The sequence below is a fragment of the Homalodisca vitripennis genome, chromosome 3 (genome assembly GCF_021130785.1).
Source record: "Homalodisca vitripennis isolate AUS2020 chromosome 3, UT_GWSS_2.1, whole genome shotgun sequence".
NCBI classification, from domain to species: Eukaryota; Metazoa; Arthropoda; class Insecta; order Hemiptera; family Cicadellidae; genus Homalodisca; species Homalodisca vitripennis.
Window position 1 is genome coordinate 9,690,018 of NC_060209.1, and position 20,518 is coordinate 9,710,535.

At 31.7% G+C, this 20,518-nt stretch overlaps 1 protein-coding gene across 2 annotated transcripts in view; it reads right to left on the minus strand.

Annotated features, from left to right (window-relative positions):
- Nucleotides 1–20,518, minus strand: part of LOC124356574 (kinesin-like protein CG14535) — a 109,170-nt gene that overhangs the window by 16,216 nt on the left and 72,436 nt on the right. For both annotated transcript variants that reach the window (XM_046807654.1, XM_046807653.1), the window contains exons 3-6: nt 9,382–9,573; nt 8,267–8,360; nt 6,083–6,265; nt 2,418–2,600 (exon numbers count right to left, since the gene is read on the minus strand). In XM_046807654.1, the coding sequence (XP_046663610.1) occupies nt 2,418–2,600; nt 6,083–6,265; nt 8,267–8,360; nt 9,382–9,573 (652 nt within the window). The remainder of the gene's footprint in view (nt 1–2,417; nt 2,601–6,082; nt 6,266–8,266; nt 8,361–9,381; nt 9,574–20,518) is intronic.

The following is a 20,518-nucleotide window of genomic DNA, read 5'->3' on the forward strand; positions in this document are numbered from 1 at the left end:
GTGTAGGTCTATACAAGCGTAAAATATTAATTGAAAAGACTAATGCAGTCATAGACGTATCCAGGGAGCTTGCGTTTTAGTGTGAGGTTAGCCGCTAAGTGGCAGTGGCCAGGTCAGAGGTTAGAGCAAGCGGGCGAGTGCCGAGCAGTGATGGGTATACTGGGAGAGGGCGGCATCACAGCGGTGGAGGGGTATTCACCCCACCCTGCGTGAACTAAAATCGCTCAGTGTCTTTTTGTAAGCGGTTACGTATAGATATATTCTCAAACTATCAATAATAATACTGTATTTTCGTTCATTCCTTATATAACAGATTAAGTATTATTATAAGTTATAGAGATTTCTATTTTGATTTAATAAGACCTACCTTAGTTAGAGAAAACTACACCATTCACCCTCCATTAGAAGTGCTCCCTTATTCCATTTCACTGAGGCTGTTTATTTGAAAGCTGACAAATACTTTTTATTGCAGATTAAAAAAGTTACTAAACGTCAAAGTTTTGTCTAAAACTCATGAAATATTGCCAGATTACTAATTTGAATACCTTAAGCTCAAACATTTTCATTGTTACATATAATTAGTATACTTCTATGAATTTTGGTATCAACGAGTCGAAAGGACGTCGAGGTCAAAGTAAACTGTTTATTTATTATCAAATGATTACATGTATGCCAAAATAATACAAGATGAAGACAAAGAAAATCTTCAGAGTTGAAAATAAGTGATGGTAGACATATAATATAGCTACTTAATGACACAATAATTTATAATATTTCTACTACACGAGTAATTTGAGTAAGTAGCTAATTAAAAAGCTGTAATTGTCCAAGTAACACAGGATTGGAAGTTCGCAAGTAAGCAGTAGGACTACTCACTCACCCAGTCTAATAGGCCTGAACGCTACTCTGTTATTCCAGTGTTGTCCCCATCTGACCGGCCGCTCTGTATTCACCGAGCTCCAGCGATCATCATTATTCTTGTTCAGCCAGGTCCATTAATCTTGGCCTGCTGCAGTGTCCGATATTGTTCAGCTAAGCCATCAGACAGCTCAATAACGTCAACTTGCACAACAGATTTTTACCCTAAGTCGGCTTAATTGCGTTTAATGACTCATGCCACCAGCGCTGGTTAAATGTTGATAATACGTGTTGTGGAGCTCTATTTCATACCGGAATTTAGTCTTTACTGTACTGACAATTATTTCATACAATTATAATCCGAACCAAAACTGTATGTAATAACTTTCGCTACGAAGCAATAGACTGTTAACACCTTCACTGTGGCTATATACTGTGTGGTTTTAAGTAGTCGAACACTAAACCACGTTAACTATGGCGTCTGCCTCAATCAGCGCTTTACTGTAAGGTGGGGCAATCTATTCATATTTTTTTTAAATGTATTTTATGCAAAAATGTATAACTCTTCAAGTAAAGTCACTGAACACAGAAAAAGTAATAAAACTTGTCTGATCACTCCATGTGAAATTAGTGGCACTCAAAGTAAGAAGTGAGGCCAATGTTTTAATTAGGCTGTAATAAAAACGACTGAAGATAAAGAAGTAAAATTATTTCACTATGAACATAGCTTCAGGGAGTGACATGTTTTAATGATTTAAGACTTAAGTTAATTATACTTTTTTAATTAAGGACTTTTGTGTAAAATTATTTTTTTATATGCTTCCTCTTTAAAAATTTTAATTATTAATAAAACTATGTCACTCTATGCAGCCATAGCTCATGTAAATGCTGTATTAACCTCACATTTTTATCTTCAGCAGTTTTTATTTGAGGTTGATAATAATATTTCGAAATTCCCTACTTGTTAGGCCTGCAATTTCAAGTCGAGTGACGAAAAAGATTTTATCTGTATTCAAGAAAGTTATTTGAAAGAGATAAAAATCATTATGTTGTTTCAATTGATTGGACCGCTGTAAACTACTGAACTAGACGTGGAACTATACGAGTACATGTAGTCAACGCCTGTTCAGTGTTGCTCTATACTGTTTGATCTAAAGTACTCTAACACCACAACAAGCACACTGTGGCGTCTGACTTAGTCCACGTGATAATAGTAATAGTGTCTATGGTAATATTTAGAAGTATTGCAACAAACTTTCTGAATAGTAGCTATTATAGTCTTGAAAATCGGCAGGCGAACATTATTAGTGCCATCGATATTCATTGTTTAAATGGATGTAAATATTACGTATAGTAAAATAAACAAAAGTTGGATTATTAAGTAAACATGATTTTTTCGTAAATTTGCCATCGTTCAGTGATAAAAATCACTGAACGATGGCAAATGTCTGGAAAAATCCTGCTTCCTTCACAATCCTACCATCATCAAAAACACACTTCAAACAAAGGACTGTTGGATTTGTTCGAATATTTATGTAAGGAGAATAAATCAAACTTACCTGCGCCTTTGGAAGCAACATTGTACTGGTAAATGTGAAGCGTGAACAGAAAGTGCGCCTGCGCAGAACGTCCAGCCAGTGCTGAGTCCAAGTAATACGCAGCTTTCTCGGCTGAAGGAACGCGCAGTTCGCTGTAGTTCTGCACCTCTTCACGCAGGTAGACTCCCGGGCTTTGTTCACAGTCTGCATGTGGCAAATAAACATCAAATCAAATCAATTTTTTATTGCCAGGACATTATCACATGTATATGAATAGTCAAGATATTTTAAAATTAATATCTAAAATTTAAAACTTTCATTTCGCCTCAAACAACATTCAAACATACAAATTTTCAGCCACTCCACATTCATCCAGCCAATATTCCCATTTCCCCGTCCTGTGTCTTCCAGTTCGGTAGACATCTCTTGTCTCATACTCGTGTATGTCACGGCCCCGGGTTAATGCACATTTGGACAAACAAAATGAGCTTGTATCAAGAATGTAGAGACAAGGTAGAGTCAACAGTTGCAACGTTTTGAAGGCTTCTTTGCACGATTCTCGGAATTTCATTTTTGCGATTATGCGAATCGCTTGCTTCTGAATTTTGAATGCTCGGAAGAAATGGTTGTTTGCGCTGGCTCCCCATAACACCAGACCGTAAGTGAGGTGGGGGTAGATCAAGCCATAATACGCCGTCATCAGTACCTGAGTAGGGCAGTACTTGGCTAAAGACCTCAAGACATAAATGCCTGAGGACAGTCTGGAACAAACGTGGTCAATGTGAGCATTCCAAGTCAATCCTCGATCAAGGAATATTCCCAGAAACTTTGAACATTCGACTTCATCCAGCACTGTGTCTTCCAATAGTACGGCTGCAACGTCATTGAGATTTCCTGATCGCAGTGCAAAAGTCAGGACGTTTGACTTTGAAGAATTTGCTTTGAGGTTGAGGCTATTGAAGTGCTGGACACAACTGTTGACGTCGAGAAAACTTTGTTGTTCCAGAATCATTTTGGATTTGCTGGTAAAACAAAGTGTTGTGTCATCAGCATACTGCACAAGTTTCCCGTGCAGTAGTGATGAGTCTATGTCATTGACATAGATGGGAAAAAGAATTGGACTGAGAATTGATCCTTGAGGGAACTCCACATCTCAGCTGCAACGGCTCGGAAAATTTGTTTGAGATTTGAACAAGCTGTTTTCTGCGGCTTAGAAATGAGCTAAGCCACTGAAGAGGCACGCCTCGGATGCCATGGGATTCAAGTTTGTCAAGCAGCTTCACGTGGTCGACACAGTCGAATGCTTTAGTTAAGTCGAGAAATACACTTAAAGTGAGATTTCGACTTTCTAATCCCTCTACCACCATTTCAACAAGACTCACAATTGCATCAATTGTCGACTTGCCCCTTCTGAAACCGAATTGGTGTTCAGAAAGAAGGTTGTGATTATTCAAAAACTGAAGCATTCTTTGTAAAAAGATTTTTTCAAAACTTTGGCTCAGAACAGGCAAAATAGAGACAGGCCGATAATTATTTGCAGAGCATGGGTCGTCTTTTTTGAAGATTGGGCTCACCTTTGCAATTTTTAGGAGCGAGGGAAAAACTCCTTCTTCGAATGACTGATTTATTAATTGGACTAGTGGCTTGGAAATACGCTTGGAGCATGTTTTTATAAGCCACGCCGACATTAAATTAATGTCGTTTGTTTTTTTTGGTGGGAGCGGTTGAATGGTTTTCACGATCTCTTCCTCAACTACAGGAGCCAGTGCCAATGAGGAAACTGGTCACTGTATACGCGTGGGGTTTGCTTGAGGAGGTGGTGGACAAGGATTTTGCTCACACGCAACAGACGCGAAAAATCTGTTAAACTTGTTCGCAACCTCAGTTGCATCCTCCACAAGCCTATCCCCAATTTTAATTTTGATTGTTTTCTGTGTTTTGTTTTTATTGTTAACATAACAGTTATTAGAACACGAATTATATTTATAATGCGGTATTATTAAATAAAACCACCCATTCAATAGTACACACATCAGAGATGACTGTAATTGTCTAAAATTTATTGCGTTTTCACTCAGATTATATATTTTGAAAGACCTTCAAAACATAGCAACATAGCCTAACATATAATTTTCGTCAAAACATTTTCAAACAAGAAATTGTTTGTGCAAAAACGAATTGGGTTTTCAAACTTATCGAAGGGATTATTTCTTGTTGCGGGCTATGGATGTATGTTTTGCACGGGGAGAAAATTGTTGTATTTCGCGTCAGCGATACGTCACGCTTATTCGCTCTTTAGCCGCTAGGGGCGGGTCATCGCGGTCATTTTGATATCAGGGCGTTTCTCCGTTCAGTGGCTATCCAAGCGTGATAGTGTCGCTCCGTGTTGAAGTTGGGAAAAAATACCTCCGTTTCGCGTCAAGAATGTTCGTTTTTCGCATGCTTTCAAAGGAATTTACCGAAACGTCAATAAACCGTTACATAAACATCTGATCTGAAATAACAAAACTTGACGTTAGTGAAAAATGTGTTAAGAAATTAAAAAAATAAATATAAACCACAACAACGTACAACGAGGGAAAATAACGAACGGCTTCTCTAATCTAGTAGAGTTTTACAATGATTTGTTTTATAATTGTTCGATAAGTTACTCATATTATTATTTACGTAAATGTCCGAAATATTGCATGTTCTGGATCTATAACTCCTTCTGCAGACTTTCCTTGTTATGGAATTGTTCAGGTTGGATTACTTAAATTCCAATTTAAAAGCTGTAAAAATTTACAAAATCAATAAATTCATACTTTGCTATATTGACTTTAACACACAACAAAACTTCCAAAGCCAAAACATCATTGCAAATAGACAAAATATATAGTAAAATACTGGTTTAAATCAATCTATGAACTACTAATTTATTTATTAATGAATCCAACGTAAAATTGATTAACTTACGGCATAGCAATATTTAAAGCACATGTGATTCTAAATTGAATTTCAGCACTAATATTAATTTCTATTCCAGTTTAATTTAGCTTCGTCCTGACGGGATTTAAAAAAAGACTAAAAATAAATTTATTAAATCTTTCTTGATAATAAACCTGTAGAGTAATTTAAGCCTAGAAGAAAATTAGTCTTTCTGTTGATTTTTATTATAGCCTTTACTCAATGATATTGGGACTTACCTTACATTCGCTTAAAAATAAATTAAGTAAAAACGAATTTTAATACAAATTTTGCTGAAGATACGTCAAAACCACTTTTAAGGTTATTACTTTTATTTTTTAATCCAATATATCTGTTTAAATTTGAAACAAAATATATAGATATTAAATGCAATATTCTCTGAATAAAATAAAAATCAAGAAAAAAATACGATTGACTAGTGGTCACAATACAAAAATTTTCACCTCGCCATTAATAATAATAAATACTTTATTACGGTAGAGAATGTTTAATATTGCATGACATTCAACAGATCATGAAGACACATATTAAGATATGGTGGTAATAATAATGAACAAATGAGGACACCTCAAATAAAAAATGGAATAATAATATAGAAACTAAATGTGTTACACATTTTTAAGATCATAAAACGTTAAAATTGCTTTTTAATATAAATATAGAAATAGTGTTGCGTGACGAAAAGCTGTCATAACGAGAAGTGATGTGAGTTAACCTACCGTTAGCGTGTCCGAGGAGAAGGTCCTTCAAGTTGTGAGAAACTTCAACGGCCGAAACTCTGACAGAGAACCGCGATCCTGTCTTCAGCTTTTGCTCGTTGATGGCTCGGAACAACCAGGATATCGCGGAGGGGATGACTCCCAAAGGGCCATCAGGAGACCCCACCATGGTCTGAGACTTTCCTGGAATAAGCAGAGAGTTACAGTAAAGGACACTAACATGTCCCAGGATTACTCTCACAATATTCTTTTTGGAATATTTGCTCGGAAACCGATTTAAAAATAATTAAATTGCCTATGCATGCGTTGTCTCTTATGTTTTATATTATTAAAGACGTGCCCACTGCTTTTAAATCCAGCATTATCATCTGAACATGATTGTCTGCTTATTATATTAACATAATTCAAAATATAAATTATCTGACACTCAAGAAAATAATTAATAAATAAATAGAATGCATTGAGAATGCATTGTATTCCCAAGCGTTTCTAAGTTTACACACTGCTTTTCAGAATAACTCTCCGAATAAATAAAAAAATTGACATAATGAATTTAATTCTTTACTAACTAAAGTATAATTAAGCATACAATTCTTAATTATAATTTTAAAGCATTTATGATGTAGCTGTTTAAGTGATCATGGAGACCGTTTAAACAATTAAGGGCCGAAGTAGGAGAAGCTACTCCCCCCTCCCCAACTCCAACTCAACTTTCGAAAAGTGGAGCGTGTGTGCAACATAGCGGTTCCCATATAAAGAGACCTTAATTGATTTCAATGAGTAATACTTTAAGAGTAGTCTTCTCAATGATTATGAATAAACGTAGAATTTAAATCTAAGGATTTTCTCGAACATTTGCCATTGTTCAGTGAAACAAAAAAAATCAGTAGCACTACGTTTCGAGATCTGCAATCTGATCTCGTCTTCAGGTAAATAACTAAGATTAAATAATTATATTAAATATAATATTAAGTGTTTTGTTTAGTTTTTAATTGCAGGTTTTAGATTTAGTGAAGTTGGCACAAAACAGTGGTTGTGATTCCTGACTTACGCTTGTCACAACGCTCTGGTATGATTTGTTCATTTCAACCTAGTTAATAATTATGTGTTAGGTTAGTTATTTACCCGAATAAGAGATCAGATTGCAGATCTCGAAACGTAGTGTTACTGATATTTTGTTTCACTGAACGATGGCAAATGTCCGGAAAAAAATTCTGTTTCCTTAAGTTTTCGAATAATTAAACATTTTGGTGATAAGTGCACTGATTTCTAAGATGGAATTTTCACTCTATTACTTTTTAAATCTATAAATTAAAGTCTACTCACAAAGTGGCTAATATTGAAGATGTTGGAATAGTTAGGTTAAAAATCTTAACATATCAAACATGTCCCATACCTGGCTTGTTTATAATACCATACGTTGCCACCATGGTAACTCATAAGACCAATGTAAAAAATATTTGCATACGCTCAGGCAATGAAGTGACATGCACCTTTATTGAACTCTGATATGAAACCTATATTGAAACGAAGCTTCATGGAAAACTTCAAATGAATTCGAAATCGAGTTGTCGTACAGACAGACAGTGACAATTTTCCAGTCTCTTGAGTGATAGAATGTTTGCTAACGCTAAGAAATTGAGAGCCATACTTCAGTGAAAAACAGATAACTGAGCAATTTCGTCAGAAATGGGCGAAACAAATAAAGATCAATCATACTCTATAAAATTTTATGTTATTTTTCCTTGATTAAGGTAATTTCTCTTAATTTTTCTTAAATCCACAATAGGTATTTTATATTTTTGTATTAACAATAGTGTTGAATCATATTTGGCTTATTTTTATAATGCAGGGTTTTAGTAGTGAACACTTAAATTTTGTTTTAAATCTTTATTGCATCTTTATGATTTTTATTTCCATTTTAAGATTAGAAATATTGTATTCAAGCATTTTGAAAGTTCTGCTTGAAAATATCCCAGAATAAGAGTTTAAAAGAGTACAGTATGATATCCGTCTGTATGATATTTTGTTTCATTGAACGGTGGCAAATGTTCGGAAAAGTTCCTGTTTCCTCACAAACTACACAAGATGTAAATCTAAGTATTCGCTTCTTGATTACCTATTTTACTGATTATCTATTATTACTGTTACAATGCAATACTTAATATTGTTCTGATGGCTTACCGAGTTTGGCATGGCCGAAGCAGAGGAGACAACCGTCACTGCCGTTGATAACAGCGTGCAGGAGATCCACCAGAGCCGTGGAGTTGATGTCATTCTGGCAACATACTCCAGAGTATAATACTAATTAACGCCATTCTTACCTCCAGATTAATGATATAATATATAGGAGCCACATACGATTATATTTTTTTCCGTTTTCATAGTTTATATATGGTTGTTAGGTATAATTTATTGTGTATATTTGTTGTTTATTTATTGTATTCCAAGTTTAGTAAAGTTTATCCAAAAGTATTTTTACTTTCAAACAAAAAGTAAGGTACCTTGGGGAAAATTGGTGCATGGTTTTGTCTGAGTGATAAGCATGACAGCTGTTTTGTGCTCTGGTGGTAATATTCTTGTTTTATGTTTATTTTTATAAATAATTTACTTGTCAATTATAACATTTTCTTGCATGAAGAGTTCATTAAGCTTGGTCACTTTTCTGTTGTTTGTATTGTTATTGTTATGACATGTAGTATTCTATTTATTGTTATTGCTGTTTATACTCTGTTTATTTATATACTGTTTCTGTATATATATATATATATATATATATATATATATATATATATATATATTTATAAGTGATAGATATAATGTAGGATTGGGGGAATGTATTTATATTTATTGGTTGTTGTATTAAGATTACTATGGATAATGGTATGTAATGTGGAAGCAGCAATATACAATAAAAGGATTAGAGGACTGCACTTTGGAAGTAGGCACACATAAAATGGAAAATAATTCAATTATAGAGTAACTGTAATGCCCACACACGCCATTATTGGTGTCTGGGTTATTTTTTCATGTAAAGGTATTGTATGTAACCGAATAAAGGATTTCTGACTTCTCACGTACTGTATATGTAGTACAGTAAAACATTACTTCGTAACTGATATACTCTGTAGTGTTTTAAATAGGTTTCATTGAAATATGTTTCAAACAATTGTTTTAAATATTAGTTTATTTTATATATATTTGAATAATAACCAGCTCATGTAACCACTTAAATCCTATACTCTCTTGATTTATGCCACTAAAAAATCTAATGAAATACAAAATAATGTTCATATTACCGGCGTGTCTTCCTCCGTAAATATGGCGTCGAAGGCAAACATTTTGGGGGCGGTGACGTCTACCCTGCGACCCTGCGGAGCGACGCTGGCGGTGGGGTTGGGGTCCGAGAGGGTCACCTGCTTATGGCGCTTGTCAGCCTTGAAGCATTGTGAGGCTTCCATCTTGTCCGCCACCTTCAGCATGACTTTCACCTGTCAAATATTATTTGTGAATGGTTACTAGGAAAAAATAAACATAATAATATTGGACTGTTCACTTGAGCATGAAAAACATTATTTTCTTACCAAGAGGGACTTTCGACTTCAAAATGTTAACAACTTAATTCATTATCTTCATAAAATCTTGGAATTTTTTAAATAGTTTTGATTGCCCTTGAAAAATGTTTTCAGCGTTTAATAACTCTTTGAATTTTTGTTTTGACTATTTGTTTTTCCGTTCAAGAAAATAAAAATAAGACAAAAAAGGAACCGAGTTAACTGGATTACTAAAGGGATTCCTATGTCTCGAAACAAACTAAAATTTCTTCACTCGAATTTTATAACCTCACAAAATGAAAATGTTATCACGTATTATAAAAAAATATAAAAGAATATATATATATATATATATATATATATATATATATATATATATATATATATATATAAGTAGATATGAATGTGGGGTTTCTAGACCACTTTTGGGACAGACAGTAAATCAATAGAAATTCCTGTTTAAAGGACAATAAACGAATCTGTAAAATCAAACAGTAATGGAAAATACTGTTTAAATGACAATAAACGAATCTGTAAAAATCAAACGGTAACTCATGAATGAAAAATTACCGAATCTATAGCTGTTTGCTTCTACTTTCTAGAGCTGTCAAATCAATCTATCGGAAATGTCTGCTACGAATTAACGAAAAATCTTCTATTCTACAAAATTGATAGTAACACATTCTTTATCTTTAATAGTCTTTTTCCCAGTAACAATCAAGTGTAATTTATCATTTTTATTCAATTCTTTAATCTTTTTTTCATCCAAAACAGTCAAAAATCTATTTGGCAAATGTACTTTGAAATCTTCTAATTCTGCTATGATTGTAAGCCCGAATTTATCTTTCATTTTATCCAATGTCACAATTTTATACTTCTTATTTTCTTCTAATTCCATTAATTTCTTATATTCTTTGAACTTTAAATCACCAACCTCATTTAATTCCTTTAGTAGCTCCATTTAAATAAGGTAAAATTTTCTTAACTATGAATTTGAAAAAGTAATGATTTTTACTAGAATTTGACATAAATCAGCACAATTTGAAGTCTTAGTTTACAGATTTTTCTATAATAAATAGAAGAATCTATCACTTTTTCACTAGAAATTGTGCTGATTTCTGTCAAATTCTAGTAAAAATCATTACTTTTTCAAATTCATAGATAAGAAATTTTACCTATTTAAATGGAGAGGAAAAAGGTATCATGTCCATACTGCAAAAAAGATGTTTTTGAACATCATTACACCAGGCATTATAATTCAAAGAATCATCTGAAAAATAAAGATATTTATGAAAAAGAACTAAATTATTTGAGGAATTGGGCTAAAGAGAATCAAATCGATGGTCACGAAAAGATGTACAATATAGAAAAATTGCGTGAATTAAAGAAAAGCTTTAAGGAAGATAAAAAAGATCTCAATCTATTTAATGATGAAAAAATTCAATCAATCGCTGAAAAATTGTCCATAGAAACAAACGATAAAACTAAGTCTGAAATGATCGAAGAAATTGATAAAAATCTTAACGAAAAACCTGAAAATATCATAGATGTAGAAGTTTTATCCTCAATACACGGTCTTTTCAAGCAATACATTTTAACAAACTTGAACGACAATTCCATGTCAATTTACAAATATCTATCAATTATGAGGCCAGAAATTAAAAGTTTAATAGAAAAATTTCAAGAGAATGTTAAAAATATGAAGGGTTATCTCTCTTTGGAATGTGAATATGAAAGAACTTTAGTGAACGGTGAAACACAAACGTGTCCAATGTACTTTACTATAAAAGCAGATGAAATCTTCGATGTAAATGATTTTATCACTAAGCAATTTAATAAATTATCACATCGAGAACAGACAAATCATCCAAATAGGGGTTCAGGATGGACATTTAAACGCTGCATACAACTAGTTTTGAGCCTTAACAAACACGAAATGATGAATGCTGGATCATATATCGATTTACCAAAGAAAATCAAAGATAAAAAAGCTTGTATAAATATCAAAAGTAAAGATGATTATTGCTTTATTTATTTTATCCGATGTGCTATTGAAAAACCCCAGACTCATGTCGACAGAGCAAAACAATACGAAAAATTTGTAAATGACGAGATATTTTCAGGTTTCGAGTATCCAATGTCCTTAAAAGATATACAATCATTTGAAAAACGAAGTTACAATTCCAAGTATAAGTACCCGAAAATGTCAATAAATATCTACAGTTATGATGAGAAATTTAACATTGTTCCGTTGCAAATTTCAGAAATGTATGACGCCGAGTTAGAAGTTGATTTATTGTATGTAAAACAAGAAGATAAATCTCATTATGTTTTGATAACCGATCTAAATAGATTAGTGAGTTCACAGCTATCTAAACATAAAAAAGGAAATTTCCTTGTAGAAGATGTTTAAGCCATTTCTACAAATCTGGAGATTTAACAGATCATTTAGAAATTTGCAAACAACATGAAGTTTGTAAGCCAATTATGCCGTTTCCAGGTCAAACAACAACATTTACTAATTATCAAAAGAAATTTTCTCATCCTTACGTTATTTATATGGATTTTGAAAGCATATTAGAGAAGATTCCCACATGCAAAAACAATCCGCAAAAATCGACTACAACCAAGATTCAGAAGCATATTCCTTATGGTTTTACTCTATATTTAGTGTCGAATGTGACAAATCGCATGTACAAACCTATATGTTATAGAGTAAAAAATGAAGACGATTTGCCTAATGTTCCTACACAATTGTTTGAAGAGCTCAATAAAATATCAAAACACATAGCTACAAAATATAATTCTAAGAACAAAAAACCTATGAAATTTACCGAAGAAGAAGAATTAGCGTACCAAAATTCCAGTCTTTGTCATATTTGTGAATGTGAGGGTTTTGATAATCAAACAAGAAAAAAAGTACGAGATCATTGTCATTTAACAGGTAGATTTAGAGGTTCAGCTCATTTATCTTGTAACTTGAATCTCAAATTTCCTCAAAATATTCCAGTTTTCTGTCACAATATGAGTAACTACGATACCCATTTGTACATAAAAGAATTGGCAAAACAGTATGGTAATGTTGATTTGATCGCAAACACAGATGAAAAATATATAAATTATTCAGTAAATTCAGGATATGGGTATGAGTTTGAAGATGATAAACCAAGAAAGTTCATCAAGTTTTCTTCCGTAGATACGTTCAGATTTATGGCATCGTCTATTGAAAAGTTAGCTAAAAACCTCAAAAAAGATGATTTCAAGCATACAAATCATTTTATACAAGATGGACGAATATTGAACGCAATTCTAGATAGACAACCAAATGACGAAGAAGAAATCTTTAAAATTCTATCTGGAAAAGGCATATTTCCTTACGAATTTATCGATAGTATTGAAAAACTTGATTACACAGAAGACCTGAAAATTCAAGATTTCTATTCACTTTTGACAGACGAGAGCATATCTGAGAAAGATTATCAACACTATTTGAGCGTTTGGAACAAATTAAAAGAGAAAAATCTTGGAAATTACTCTGATTTGTACAATATCCAAGATGTTTTATTGCTTGCTGATATATTTGAAATTTCAGAAATATTTGCTTAAATTGCGATAAACTTGATCCAGCACATTATCTAACAGCTCCAAGCCTCGCATGGGATGCTATGTTAAAATTAACGAAAATAGAATTACAATTGATTAGTGATTATAATATGTATTTGATGATTGAAAAAGGCATTCGTGGAGGTATTTCTCAATGTATTAAGCGATATGTTAAAGCAAATAACAAATATTTAAAAGATTTCGATAAGACAAAACCTGAAAACTATCTGTTGTACGTCGATGCAAACAACCTTTATGGTTACGGTCTTATGCAAAATTTACCATATGGTGATATCAAGTGGATGAATCCTAAAACATATACAAAAGAAGAGTGGCAAGAAACAATTTTGGAACTCACTGGCGACGAAGATTATGGCTATATTCGCGAAGTTGATCTAGGATATCCAACAAATTTACATGAACATCACAAGGATTTACCTCTTGCTCCCGAACATTATAAAAACAAACTTTGCACAACTTTACTGGATAAAACTGAATACGTTGTTCATTCAAGAAATTTGAAATTCTATCTGGAACAAGGTATGATTTTGAAACATGTGAATAGAGTTATTGCATTTGATCAGAAGCCTTTTATGAAAAAGTACATTGATTTTAACACAAACATGAGGACCAAAGCTACAAGTGACTTTGAGAAAGATTTTTACAAGCTTATGAACAACTCAGTTTTTGGAAAAAGTATGGAAAATGTGCGAAATAGATGTGATATAAAACTAGGAAATGAAGAATTTTCAATGAAACAGGCCAAGAAAACAAACTTCAAATGCTTTAATATCTTTGACGACAACTGTATAGCGAGTCACATGTATAAACAAAAGGTTAAATTTAACAAACCGATCTACATAGGATTTTCAGTTCTTGACCTATCAAAATTGCTAATGTACGAGTTTTATTACGATAAATTAAAGAAGTTTGATCCAGATTTGAATCTTTGTTACATGGATACAGACAGTTATTTTCTAGAATTGAAACGAGATCCTTTTAAAATTATTAAAGAAAATATAGAGGACTTTGATACGAGCGATTATCCAAAAGATCACGAATGTTTCACTACTAAAAATAAGAAGGTAATAGGGAAATTCAAAGATGAGTTAAATAGGAAGTTTTAGAAGAATTTTGTGGATTGAGATCGAAAATGTACTCGTACAAATATCTAGACAAAAATCCAGTAAGATGCAAAGGGATTAAGAGAAGCGTTGTAAATAAAACAATAAATATCGAAAACTTGAAGAAATGTTTGTTCGAAGATAAAGAAGAATTTAGGGAGATGACAGTAATCAAAAGCTACAAACATGAGTTGTACACCGTCACTATAAACAAGTTAGCACTGAACGCTAAAGATGATAAGAGAATTGTCCTAGAAAATAAGATCGATACAGTACCGTATGGTTATAAAAATGAAGCGAAATCTGATATATTAGACGAATTAAATAAACTTGGAAACTTTGATATATAAATGGAAGATGATTTAATACATTGTCACAAGTGTAAGAAAAAAACTAAAAATATAGATTCTAAAATTGTTCAAACTCAAAACGGATTGTATAGAATTGCAGCAAAATGTTCAAAATGTAAGACAAATAAGAGTAAATTTATAAAGAATCCTTAAGAAAAACAAGTAAAGAAAGAATCTAAGAATAAGGAAGAAATCGAGATAGAAGCTAGAGAAATTCATGCACCGGTACGAAAAAAGTTTAAAAAGAGAAAAATTATAACATTAGGAATTGACGATTTATGGGCAGCAGGTTTAGTTATAATTTCTAACTATTCAGATCAAAATGATGGATTCAAGTATATGTTAAATGTTATTGATACTTTCTCAAAATATGCTTGGTCAAGAGCTATCAAAAGAAAAAACGGCAAGGATGTTTCAAAAGCTTTCGAAGATATAGTAAAAGATGCCATAAGGATCAATCACAAACCTCCAAACCTACTTCATACAGATAAGGGTTTAGAGTTTAAAAATAAAGAATTTAACGAAGTTTTGAGGAAATACAACATTAAGATTTATCATACTGAAAACGAAGAGAAATCAAGTATTGTAGAGAGATATAACAGAACTCAAAATGAGAGAATGAAAGTAATTTTTGAGATTAATAAAACCTTTAAATGGATCGATATTCTTAAAAAAATCGTAAACAATTATAAAGATACAGTTCACAGCACAATCAAAATGAAGCCCAAAGTCGTAGATAAAGATGCAGAAAAGGAGTTATTAGAGACCGTTTTCAAGTATGTTCCACCAGAAATTCACACCAAAACTAAATTTAAAGTCAATGATCATGTAAGAATTGTTAGTAAAAAAACAACATTTTCGAACAAATATAAGAACAATTGGTCAAGAGAAATCTTTGTGATTTATCAAATTAATAACACAGATCCTGTAACTTATAGTATAAAAGATTTAAATAATGAAGAAATAAGTGGAAGTTTTTACGAATATGAATTGAGAAAGTCAAAGCTATAATTTTTTGTATATAAATGGAGGCTCAAAAGAAATGTATAAAGTGTCAAGAATTTAAAGATTTGTCGAAGTTTTCTCAAGATAAAAGAAGCAAAGGTGGATTATACTATTATTGTAAAGTTTGTCGTAGTAAATATGAGAGAGAATTATACGATAAAATAGAAAAATTAACGTTAGAAGAGAAAAAATGTTGCGTTTGTAAAGAAATTAAGGATATTTCCAAATTTTACGACTGGCATTATAGTAGAGATAAAAAACAAGCATATTGTAAAGATTGTAATATAAGAATTCAACGAGAAAGTCAAAAGAAACCGACTCTTTGCGAGTGTGGACGAATCATTTAATGGTTACCTTATCTTCAAAAACATTTACAGACAAAATATCATAATTCTAGAGTTTAATAAAATTTAGAAACATTTTCATCGTAAAGTCCAGATTCATTGATAAAAACAGTGTCAGGATGAAGATTGTTAAGGGGCCATTCGAATAGCCCCTTGTTTCTCGGGGTCTATGGGATAGACTCCTGTAATATTTATACATTCAAAAGTTGTTTTTATCATCATTATCGACATTATTTATGATAGCTTGCCTCGTGTTTTCATATTCTAAAATTTCTGCAACATCTTTTGCTTTGAACCAAATTTTGTTATTTTCGTCAACAATCGTAAAAATTTCTGTATTATTGAATTTGAGTTGATTATTTATTAGATCTACAATTGTCTCTATTTAGATAGAAACATTTTTATTTCGAGAATAAAGGCCAGATTCATTGATAAAAACGGTGTTTTTTTGAAAGTTTGAGGGTAGTAACGATTCGTTACCCCCTTGTTTTTTAAGTAAAAATATTGAATTTTGTCATCAACTCATTTTTATTCCTTTTTCAATCTTAAATATATTGTTGTTTTACTCTCATTATTTAATAAATTTCCCTCAGAGTCTTGTATAGTTAGAGCGATTTTTTGAATTCTTTTAAAATTTTTTCTAATTGGAATATAATCGATTTCATTCGGCTTTTCACTGATTTTTGATCCATAAGCAACATTTGGGAAAAAAGTGTACAAAATTTCAGATTCTTTGTGTAAATGTTCGGTATGATTTTCTAAACTAGGTTCAACGAGATTGCAGTGCACTTCAATTACATCAAACGGTCTAAATTTTGGCGTTTTATTTCCTAAATATACCTGATTTGGCTCAATAGTTTCTTGAACAAACCCTAATAAATCTACTATAATTGCTGAAAACATTATTCTTACTGGTGATTTTATTTGAATTTTATTAGAGAGATAATTTTTTTGCATTTCAAACTTGTTTTCGTCAAAGTTTAAAGATTTATCTGATTGTTTGAATGTTTTCAGATAATTTTTAAGGGAATTTTTTATTTGATCGAAAGTATAATATCCTTTGTTTAAACCATAATATTTTGTTATGTTCTTCTCACTAAATCCTATACAATAAGGAGAACTTTCACTAATATTTATTACAAAATTGTCAGAATAAAATCCGCTTAAACCGATAAAATAATTTGATTCTTCCTCTAAATGAATAGGATGTTCCAAGTTTAAAACTAATTTAGAGCTTTCTGAAGTCAACTTGAACAGCTTCATTTTCGCTATTTAAATGAAGAACTTTTTAAAGCAAAAAGATCAGATAAAACTTCAAACGTTTGAAGAAAATAAGAAAGATCAACCAATCAGATTGTTAATTGTTGGTTCAAGTGGATGTGGAAAAACAACTTTATTATTGAATTTTATCTACAATAGGTTGATTCCTTATTCCAATTTGTATGTTTTTAGTAAATTTTTAGAACAAGACGCCTATAAAAAATTACAAGAAAGATTTGAAAATATTGAGAAAAACTTAAACAAAAAAATATCACATTTTTATAATGCTTCCGAGGACATAGCTCACTTAAGCGAATGTAAACCAAATTCTTTAATCGTTTTCGATGATTGTATTTTAGAAAAATCAAGACGTTATTAAAGAATATTTCGTAATGTCTCGTCACAAAAACATTTTCTTGTATCTATCTTTCTCAATGCTTTTCAAAGGTTGATAAAACAAGTTATAAGAAATAATTTGAATATGTTGTGTGTTTTTAAAACAAGATGATCATTATTCCAGAAAGATTTATAACAATTATGTGGGATCTGATATGAGTTTTAACAACTTTATTGAGTTGTGTGATAAAAATTTGGAAAGAAGACTATGGTTTTTTAACTATTAATCTAACTTTGAAGCCTAAAAATGGAAAAATATTTGAAATAAATAAATTTTCTAACATAAATGCTGCTCAGTGGTCTGACAAATCTACTTGATAAAATATTTGTTACAACTATTTTTATATTATCTTTAATTTTTTATTTACATTATGAAAATAACAGAAAAAAACGGTAAATCTGTTCACGTTCCACGTTCACGTTCATGTTTCACGTTCGTGTTTACGTTTTCACGTTCGTGTTTCACGTTGATGTTTTACGTTTCGTGTTCACGTTTTTACGTTCCACGTTCATGTTTTACGTTTCGTGTTCACGTTTTTACGTTCCACGTTCATGTTTTACGTTTCGTGTTCACGTTTTTACGTTCCACGTTCATTTTCACGTTCGTGTTTACGTTTCACGTTCGTGTTTTACGTTTCGTGTTCACGTTTTTACGTTCCACGGTCATGTTTTACGTTTCGTGTTCACGTTTTTACGTTCCACGTTCATGTTTTACGTTTCGTGTTCACGTTTTTTACGTTCCACGTTCACGTTTTACGTTTCGTGTTCACGTTTTTACGTTCCACGTTCACGTTTTACGTTCCACGTTCACGTCTTCAAAATTTTTCTAATTAAATGGTGAACGTAACTTCTGAAGAAGCGAAAAAAAAAACTTGATCAAATCGAAAAGAAATTAATCAAAGAATTTAAAGAACAAATTCGAATTGATGAAAAAGAACAAGAATTTATTCAAAAAAATCAATCAACCTGTAACTTCTGCAATAAAAAACGTTGAGGGCAAAATTGAAAATGTTTTAAGTGTTAATAAAAAATTTGATGAATTTGGTTCCAGTTGTACGACAATTTGCCGATATTTCAATTCCAGAATCTGAAGTGGAAGAGTTTGAATTGCCAAAATTACCATCTTCAACACCATTTAGACCTCGAATCATTGAAGACTCTACCATAGTTGAAACCAATAAGTCCTGGAACAACGGATATAATAATTGGTGAAATTGGTAAAAAATTTCTTCCTTCCTAGAGCAAAGGATGATAAAATTTGGTTTGTATTGGGACAGAAAAAGAGAAGTTTTATGATTGGAAATTTACCCGTTAATTTTGAACATAATGATATCATTATTAATGAAAAACATATGAAGGAACTCAAGGTTTTATGGAGATTATTAACAGACTGACGCTCCAAAAGATAATTTATATTCTGAGAAGGATTTGAAAAAGTATACAGAAATTTTATGGGAATCTGACTCAATTTACAAAAATAATGATCCATCTACTAAAGAAGCCTAAGTCAAGTAGAGGTAAAAAATATTATGAACTTAATTATAAACCAATTTGGGAAAAAAAGAATCGAAGGATAAGGTGTAAGAAAATACAGTGATAATAAGATTGAATACAGATATATCGACGATTTGACAAAACTCGATGGAATTATTAATTATATTTATGCTCAAGAGAAGGCTGGAAATAACAATTTTTTGAATGAAAAGAAAGCAATTAAAGATTTTATTTCGAACAAACTTGACGAAATGATTGAAAACCTGATGGAAATAAATATTTAAAAACGAATTTTGCCGGCAATAAGTTCATCTATGATTGAGGGTAGTGGACTTTTGAATGATTTTATCAACAATTTTACCTTTTGAATTACACGTACCAACTTTTCAGTATCTGGGTCCTGGCACAAAACTCGAAAAAAGACTAAAAAGAGGAGAATCCTGGTATAAATAAATTAGATCAAGCTGCTATGGAACACGATATTTTTTTATGCAAAACATAGAGACACAAATTCCAGACATATAGCAGATATAAAATTTTGCAAGATAAAAGCAATGGATAGATTTTTATCAAAAGATGCTAGTTTAGGTGAAAGATTTGTTGCGCTTCCAACAGCTGGAGCAATGTTTTTGAAGAGAAACTAGGAATGGGAATCGAAGAGAACTTGAAATTTTAACTATATAAATGGAGGTGAATGTAAATTTCAGCAAAAATCAGAAAGAAAAAATAAAATCCGCTTTTAAGAAAAAAATACCCGTTAGTATTCAATTTAAAATAGATCAACTAAAAAATGGCGAAGATAAGATATTTTTAACAAATAGACAATACAATAAACTCGAAAAAAAATAAGAAAAACAATAAAGGAACCAGAATAGAATTTTCTTATATCAGTTGAAAGAACTTAAAAATGGTGGACTTTTGAAAGATTTATTAGATTTTGGAGAAAAATATTCCAGTTGTTAAAAATGTTGTTCCTTATGTTCGTAAAGCTGCTCCAATCGTTAAAAAAGATGTGGTTCCTATTGTTCGAAACATTTTAAATTGGTTAGATAAAGAGTTGGAAGATGTTACAGGATCTGGATTAGATGAAAAAAACTTTGAATTACGTGAAATCAAACATTAAAAAAAAATTTGAAATCAAACCTTTAACATTCGGGGAATTGGAAGAAATCTGCCAAAATATTAAACATTTTAGAGGAATCTTCATGAGAGATACATTACCTGAAAAAGTTTGAGAAAGTTACCTGAAGAAATTTGAATGTGGAATTGTGAATTTAGACTCGATTATGGGAGGTGGAACGCATTG